At 39.6% G+C, this 9,159-nt stretch overlaps 1 protein-coding gene across 1 annotated transcript; it reads right to left on the reverse strand.

Annotated features, from left to right (window-relative positions):
* Positions 1-984: 984 nt before the first annotated feature.
* fibinb (fin bud initiation factor b) lies at positions 985-5,932 on the reverse strand. Its single transcript, XM_041793547.1, has one exon. The coding sequence runs from the start codon at positions 5,567-5,569 to the stop codon at positions 4,946-4,948; it is 624 nt and encodes a 207-aa protein (XP_041649481.1). The 5' UTR covers positions 5,570-5,932; the 3' UTR covers positions 985-4,945.
* Positions 5,933-9,159: the final 3,227 nt, after the last annotated feature.

Below are 9,159 nucleotides of genomic sequence, written 5' to 3' on the forward strand. Positions count from 1 at the left end.
TCACTGACAGTCTGTGATCATGAATTTACTAAATATATACATTTTTAAATGAACTAAATGTAAGTCTGAGTTGAAGGTCGTTAGAATTATGCAACATTGGAACTGATATCACTGACTACTATGCAGTAAAAGTACAATAGTAAATTCCTCTAAGGGTGATACTTGAAGCACATGTCCTACTGAGGATCTCAGTTTTAACATTCTGATTTTTCCTTGAGATGATGCCAACACCCACCACTCTAAATGAGTGAGTCGGTGGGTTTCCCCCTTATGGAAACATAGATGTAGTCTGAAGTTTTATGTGGTACTGTCCTTTTATGTTGCCACATTGTGACTGTAATCAGTGGGCTCAAAGTATGCATCTGCAGTGACTGTGTCACCACAAGGGAAACCGTCTCACTGTACTTTGCAGTGTTACATAACTCCCATCAGTTGGCACTTTTCAGTTCAGAAAGGAGCTGTGGATACCCGTGCCTCTTTTCCATGGCCTCAAACCCCAAATTTTTTTCAAGATCTTAAAAGGCTCACTAAAAAAATGTTGTTTTCCACAGCATGCAGGAAAAAACAAGCCTCACCACAAACCCATCAGCACGACTTCCCTACCTCTCTTATCCTCGTAAATACAAACAAGCAGCTTCTTCCTTAATTCAAAGCACCCACAGGGGGACTGTGAGTATAATTCACAGCAGACCTCAAAACCTTGTAAAGCAAACATGGAAGGAAACTTTGTGATTTTAAAGCACGTGGCAGTACAGTATGCAGGCCTGGCTGCAGTGCTACTGCTGCTCTAAAACCAAGGACCTCCTGGAAGCATGTTTCCAGCAACATGAGGAAGTATTTAATATCATTTTTTACATCATTCACTACTTTGACTAAGAGTGCATTACTGAAATGTATCTCTGCATTTTTTTTAAATGACTTTGCATTAAATTGATGCCATTTTACCTGTAAAAAACAAGCACAACACAGTATAACACTCCCATTTTTTATTTGAGAAGACACAACCCAATCCTCTAATACTGTCACACATATTTATGTTTGACACCAAAGTCCACGAGTGCTGCCTGCAGTCTTATCAGTCCACATATTATCACCAAACACTGTTTTTCAAAGATAAGATATATGCCGCTCTATTTCAAACTTTATATAAACAACGAATACATAGCAAAGTGTTCTTTAATAGCAATATTGGCGCTCACAGTATTTACTTATTTCTAATACACTGTACATTTTACAAGATTATACTGCCTGTGCACAGCTGCACAGTAAAGGCTTTGCATTTCAAACCATGTCACAACCTTCAGCACTGAAACAGTAAAGAATTGTGCAAAGTCTGCCAGCCCATAAAGCAAAATAATACAACAGATAGGAGTCCGCATGTAAACATTACTTGATATTTGTAGAAACATTCATGTGGATTGTCTGAGAAGAGCTACATTTGCTCAGGTTAGAAGATTTTAGCCAGGCTACAACACGAGGTCAGTTCTGTCAACTGCTACGCAGCCATATGAAGGGTTTTCCAGATCTCATTTCTTCTGTTTTTGGCATCCAAATCAAGCCTAACATATAAAATTCACTAGTAAATACAAATGCAGACAGAGAGTCAAGAATGTGTCTTATTCCTCGTGTGAATCCCACTCCTCACTGGACCGGATGAAGTTTGGAAAACCCTTCATCTGACGACAGAAACTGTTCTCACTTTTTATTGGCTGACTCACACACACTTAGAAAACACACATAAACCTATGACTGGTGACAGGTTAAGTCAATGCAACAACCATTGCAGAGTGCCAATGTTTCAGTTAGCCGACTCTAAGGCCCTATTTTAATGATTAAAAATTGAATTTATGGTGATATAATACCACTGTGTGCTTTCATAGTACATAATGCTCAAGTATAACATTTGTCTTTCTGATATCAGCTTTCACCCTCAGATGATTGTCTATGGATTATTTTGATTATCATTATACTGTTGCAGCTATCTCTTCAACACCCTTGGACATGCTACAAATCACTGAATATGACCACTCTGCGGCAATATTGGATTTTTTACAGTCTATTGTATCAATATGATGAGGTACTTTCTTTTGATTTAGTGTTAAGTTCAATGAATCGTTCAAAACCCTGCATTCCTCTCTGGTTCTTTTATCCATTTATGATTGCTCGATGGTCCTTTTCCAGAGAATTCATCATCAAATTGTCACATAAAACTGCAGATACTGCAAGAGAGGATGTTCTCCCTATTTCCCATCCAGAAAAGGTTATATCAAACAAAACTTTCCACTTTGTTGGAGTAAGATAAAGCCTACAGACGAATAAAAAGTAAGAATCAAGAGCAGTGCTCAAGATAGTCTTGCTTCAGTGTTTCCAGGTGGTTACGTAACTCATTTACAGTGTTTCTGCTGAGAAGCAGAGGGCGTTAATGGAGCTGTTTTTGTGTCTCAGACTTCTACATTTTAATTTTTTGACCTGCAACTTTTTTGTGGAGCCTGAAACCAAAGTATAAAGGACCTAAAAAACATTTTGACATATGGTTTCTCTACAAAACATGACCTAGTTATCAAAATATAGTAGACAAGCCATCGCGGGCTGAACGATTTTGGAATATCTTATTGCATTTTTCCCCCTTAATGCAATTGCAATTTTAAATGGAAATATATTTTAAGCTCCTCATCTTATGTTTTTCTCAACAATCATGCAATAAATCATTTTCTGTCATAATAAACACAATATTTGGTAGATTAAATTAGGGCGAAACAATTTTGAAAAATAATTAGCATTTTGACTCATATTGCACATTCAATATGAATTGTACTGGAGGGAATGATGATTTTATGGCTTTCTAATTGTTGATAAAACAAACATCAACAGTAATAAGGGATGTAGGATCTTTTACAAATTATTCTAGATAAAACTTCAATGTTTGCATGATGCGTAGAGCTGAAAGTCTCTGCCTCAAAAATGTATTAAAGTGGTATTTTGAAATGCATTTCAGGTCTTACAAATATTGCACCATAGTGCATTTTGTGATTTAATCTGAATTTCCATTAATTGCTCAGCCCTAACTGATATCTTACTAAAGTAATATAACTTAACAGCATATTTTCAAAGTTACCAGTTAACCCTGACAGAATTAACTTTTGTGCCTTGCGAAGACTGGAGCCATTTGAGTAAAATATTATCACTAAATCTGGGGAAATTCAACTAAACCCATCAGTGGAGCAGGGATTTCCAAACTTTTGCATGAATGTGCAATATAAAGTAAGCAATAACGAGCAGTGTTCAAGATAGTCTCAATTCAGTGTTTCCAGGTGGTTACGTAACTCATTTGCCATGTTTCTGCTGAGATGCAGAGGTTCATTAATAGAGCCGTTTTTATGTCTCGTACTTTTTAAATTTCCCCCTGTGGGACTTATAAAAGAATATCTTATCTTACAAATATCTATTTCTTGGACTACAATTAAACAAAATCAAGTTATAGTTGACTTAAAGCATATTTTGACGTATGCACATTGCATGAACATGCAATTTTTTCTTTCTCGCATGAATGAAAATAAATATAAAATCCACTTTTCTAGAATAAGATAGAGTCCAAAGACTAGTTTAAAGTAAGCAATAATGAGCTGTGTTGAAGATAGTCTCGATTCAGTGTTCCCAGGTGGTTACGTAACTCATTTGCCATGTTTCTGCTGACATGCAGAGGGCGTTAACATAACGTTTTTTGTGTCTCAGACTTCTAAATGTCTAATTTCTTTGACAACAGCATGTATAAGCACACTTTAAACCAAATTGTAAGGGACTTGAAACAAATTTTGACATATGGCACCCAAGCAAAGCATGACCAAATTTTCAAAATAAATATACTGGCCATCCTCATTGATATCTAACTGGAGTATTTGAAATTCACATCATTTATTTTATGATTTTTTTCCATTTACTCTTTTTTTTTTCCTTGTACATTTTACAATGACAATAAAATGAATGAAATGAAATGAAATGTTCAAAGTAATCAGTTTACCAAGGAGCTCTTCTTGGAAACACTGGGGGAAATTTGTGCAATACTATCACTAAATCTGGTGAAATTCAGCTAAACCCAGGACCATCTGTGCAGCAGTGTTTTCCAGACTTTTGCATGCATTTTTCCCATCCTAAATTGGTTATAATAAATATGATACCCACTTTTTTAGAGTAAGATATAGTCCTAAGACTAGTTTAAAGTAAGCACTACCGAGCAGTGTTAAAGATAGTCTTGATTTAGTGTTTCCAGGCGGTTACGTAACTCATTTATGATGTTTTTGCAAAGATGCAGAGTGCGTTGATGGGGGCGCTTTTAAGTCTCAGACTTCCACATTTCTATTTCTTTGATAACAATATATTTAAGCACACTTGAAACTAATTTTGACATATGGCACCCATGCGAAGCAAGACAAAGTTAGCAAAATAAAGTATACTGGCCATCTTCATTGATATCTTACAGGACAGGTAGAAATTTACAGCATATTTCCAAAGTGACTAATTTACCAAGAAGCTCGCCTTGGAAATACTGGGGCAAATGTTGCGCCATAAAATAAATAATGGGGAAATTCAGCTAAACCAAGGGCCATCTGTGCAGCAGCGAAGTGTGTGAGCGTGCATTTTTGAGAAGTGAATAAGTAATGGTAGGACAGGAAAGCTAAAGAGAAAAGTCTTATTTTGGAGTTTTTCTTCTCTCTGACTGAGTCCATTCATCATTTGGAGCCACGTGAGCCCAGAATCTTTGGTTTAGAAGAGCTTAAGGAGAAAAAATGATTGTCTTTATATTGTAGGTTCATGGTTAAGCTTTGTTTTTATCCCTGATATGATTACTAACATTCTTCACTCCTGCTCCGGCCTCATGGTCACACTCCACCACAAGAAAGTAAATAAAGTGAAATAACAACACTGTAATGAGAGGTCCTGTTGTCTTTCAGAACTTCATATATTCGTTCTTCAGTCTGCTCAGTCTCGTGCCATGACTGCGGATGATCAGAGACAGGAGCTCGTGCTTGTCCTTCAGTCCCAGAGAAATGTCCAGCGTGTCTTTCAGGACGTCCCGTGTGTGGATTATCATGTTGAGGAAGTCGTCGTTGAGCCGGTGCTCCTCTTTCAGCTCACTCTCCTGGCTCTGCTTGAATTTCACCTCCAGCTCCAGCAGCGACTTCTCCGAGTTTGTAAACGCCTCGCTTATCTGCGCCGTCTCCCTCCGCAGATACTTCCCGTAGCTGTCCTCTCCGTCCAGGTCATAGGAGATGCTTTTCCCGATGCCTTCGAGCACCCTGGCCGAGTCCTCGATCTGCCTCTTAATGATGGTGAAATCATCCCGTATGACAGCGTCCTGGTCCTCGGGCAGTCCGCATTTTCTCTCGTCGGTCATTTTAAAAAGCATCTGGCATTTTTCGGGGTCGTCGTTTTCCTCGTAGTCACCGTCCGGCACGAAATAGTGATGAAAAGTGCCGTTGGACATCTCCGGTTGTAAGGGTCCGGTGAAAAACGCTCCACACAGCGGCAGTGATAACATCCCGGCACACAGGAGCAAGTGAAGAAAAGCCATGATGCCCCGAATACTCTCACAAGTCTATAAAATCACAGTTTCAGTATCAAAAAGCGTCAACCTGAGGGACTATTTAATTCCAACCCGGCGTAATAACACAAACATTTCACCCAGGTTTAAACGTCCAGGCTGCGCAGTGACTTCACGCTTTGTTGTAGCTTTCACGTCCTCAATATCCTCTTTGTCCAAACAGATATGATCGTCCACACAGATAAAAAATGGCTCGAAATGGTTTTAACAGCCTCACTTGTCTTCCTTTAATCGAGGCTGCCAGCTCCCATCACTGTCGAAGAGCAGAAGTGATGAATGCAAGTTTGTCTCGTTGTAGCCTTCACCCGACTTCACTCCGAGCCTCTAACTTCACATCTGGATGTCAGGGGTGCCGCGCTCCGGGTTTTTGGCTAATAATACCTCTCTGCTACTCTCAAATTACAGCCCCTCCGTCACTTTAAAAGGCTGCATTCAGTCTGGGGCAGGCTACCAGGGGCCAGGCCAGGCCAGGAAGGAGCAAGTTTGTGTTAATTCACAGAACCGTGAAAACTTGGCTGAGGTAGTATGAAAAAAGCTAGACTACTGAGAATACATAAATGACCACATGGTATGTAAACTACCCTGCAGACACGTCATTAGCCTACTTTTATAAAGCATTAATATTTTGTGAAGTCTGCAGGAAGCACTAAAGACATTAGTGTGTTTTGTGTTGATTTATTAGACAAATAAACTGATTTGAAGAGCTTTGCTATCATGCACCTAAAGAAAGAAAAAGAACTGATTTTTTAAATCCCAATGTTAGGCTGTCGCCCCAGGCTATTCAATTGGAGGCCCTGGGGCCAGATCAGGCCCCAAGGTCATTACTCATGGCCCTTTAAAGCAGTGGTTCTCAACCTTGGGGTCCGGACCCCCTTGGGGCTCACAAGACACTGAGAGGGGGTCACAAGATGCCTTGAAAAAAGCACTTGACGCCAATTTTTTCAAATGTTAAAGCAGCACAACGGAACTTTCACTTTTTTTTTAGTTTTGCGGCGCCGGTGGACAAAAGCGGTAGTGCTGTACCAGAAGGAACAACCAACTACCCATGAGCACCAGCGCGTACTGCCCTAAAGATCCTGATCTCCCGGTCGCGTGCATTTGTTTTGGAAGCGAATGAAAGAAGATGGGACTTACTTTCAAGACTACTCTTCTGTTGTCAGCAGCTGTTTGCAGGATGGATAGTGAAGAGGTAATGTATTTATTTTTGGCTAAATGACGATGTTGAAAATCACTAAGTTCAAGGTGGTTTTATTACCGTGAAGTCGCCCCCACCCCCTGTCCTATTTCAGCGAGATAGTGAATAAACTGATGACAAGATAGCCCTTAGTGATACGAAAAGACACATTACAAACTCAAGAGTGCTGTATATAGACGGTAAGCAATCAACATATACTTACAAGTCCAACAATAACAGGGCCAAATCAGCATCGGTCGGACATCCCTCCTCGTCTTTCAGCTCACGCCAGCGAGTGAACGCCAGGCCAATGTTTATTCTTGTCCAGGCATTCAGCTTGTTACTCTCCTGCTTTCTTTTTTTGTCTCCTCTGATAAAACTTTTCTTTGGGTTATTTGCTGCTGCTGCCATGATAACAACTCTACGTTTAGCTTTCGCCTCGACTTCCGTCTTTTAAACGAATCGGGAAGGAGGGAGAAGTGACGTATGCCGTAAAGCAGTCGAAGCAGTAGAAATTTGTAGTTTTTTAGTGTGGAAGGGTACCTACCATCCACCTCGAAGTTATATTGTGCCAGTGAAGTTGATACAGACCCCCTCAGACCATGACAGAGGTGTCATTCAACCTGTTGTAAGGTGATGTACCATCACAATGACTCTCGAAATATTATATTAAGGTGGAAAAACTACATACTGCTGCTTTAACCCCTTTTCATCACTGTTTAACACAAATTTTAGCACATTTTTGCCACTTAAAACCCATTTTTGTCTAATTTCAACATTTTCTGTCACTTTTTCTGCCTGTTTTTGCCTCTTCTAAACCAATTCTTACCACTGTCTGCCTTTTGTTGCCTCTGTTGACCCACTATTGCCTCTATCAACCACCTTTTACACCCCTTTTTACCCATTTTACCACAGTTAAACCATGTTTGCCATTTTAAATCAATGTTTTCATCCCATTCCAACTAATTTCCACCATTTTTTGCACTTTAAAGTCATTTCAGCCACATTTGAATCCCCTTTTACCACTTTTTGTGCTTGTTTTTGCCTCTTTACCATGTTGTTGGTTTTCTTTTGCCACTGTTAACCCATTTATGTTCTTTAAAAATCCAATTTCAACACCTTTTCCACCACTGTCATCTAATTTGTGCAATTTTTATACAATTTTAAATGTTTTTAACAAAAGTTATTTTCACTTAAAGAAGGCTAAACGAATAAATAAAGGTATTTGTTTCTTTGATAATAGTAGTTATTATTCAGGTCAAATATAAAATATGGATATCACAGCTTAACTTCACAATGGACCATGGTTTTGCTGACCACCATGGACCCCATTTTGACTGGGTCCCAGAAAGCACCCCCTTTATCCCTCCTTATGGATGGCCTTGTCTCCACATGGCTATTCTTGAATGTTCATGTCTGTGTTCAACCACCTTCAGGTACAGTAGGGGTCCCCGGTCTCTGGCACCTTTATTATGGGGGTCTCGGGCTGAAAAGGTTGAGAACCCCTGCTTTAAAGATCCAGTATGTAGAATTTCTGCCCCTAAGAATCTACATTAATTTAAAAAGATGAACTTTACTTTATAGCCTAATTCTTTAACTGAGGTCTTACAGTATCTCAGATATTTCCCAAACCCAGTCAGGTCCTTAACTTTGGATAAAAGTGTCTGTAACTTTGTAACATCAGGAGAACCACATCCATTTCCTGAGAGGGGTGTGGTCAGGGGTGGAGTCAGACAGACACAGAAACGGCTCGTTCTGAAAAGGGCTGAAACAGAGGAGTTTTTAGACCTGCAAAAATCCAATACTGGAGTGTTTTTTCAGCAACCAACTTCACAGGCATGTTTTGGGGACCTCTGAGACCAATATAAACTTGTCTTAAAAGGGTAAAATATGTCCCCTTTAAGAAGGACTCACTGGTTGTACTAGCCAGGAAATTAGGCTATACAGCCCAACAGATGGGTACAGTTTCTCTCCAGAATTCAGCGAAATTTTTGGTAAGAATGTGCCACAAAACATTTTTGCCTCAAACTACACACCATCAATTTGTGTAGCGTTATTCCCAGAAAGCCAATGTGTTTTTGTCACTATTTTGCTGTGCAAGAGCATGCAACTGCTAGCTAGAACCTGCTGGGAAACCCTCCAAAGAAGAGTGGGCCAAAATTCTTCCACAGTGATGTGAGAGACTTATTGACAGTTATCATGAATGCTTGCTTGCAGTGGTTGCTACTAAGGGTGAAACAAGCAGTTTAGGGGGAAACGACGATTTTCCATAGGGCCAGGTAATGATCCAAACATTTAGTGTGACAAATAGATAAATAAATAAATAAAATGGGACAGGGGCAAATAATTGCTCATGTCATGCAATATCTCTCAGGCCCTTCATATG

The sequence above is a fragment of the Cheilinus undulatus genome, linkage group 1, assembly GCF_018320785.1.
Source record: "Cheilinus undulatus linkage group 1, ASM1832078v1, whole genome shotgun sequence".
Taxonomy (NCBI): Eukaryota; Metazoa; Chordata; class Actinopteri; order Labriformes; family Labridae; genus Cheilinus; species Cheilinus undulatus.

Coding starts and splice junctions, on each gene's coding strand:
- fibinb (XM_041793547.1), bottom strand. CDS start 5,569: ATGGCTTTTCTTCACTTGCTCCTGTGTGCCGGGATGTTATCACTGCCG.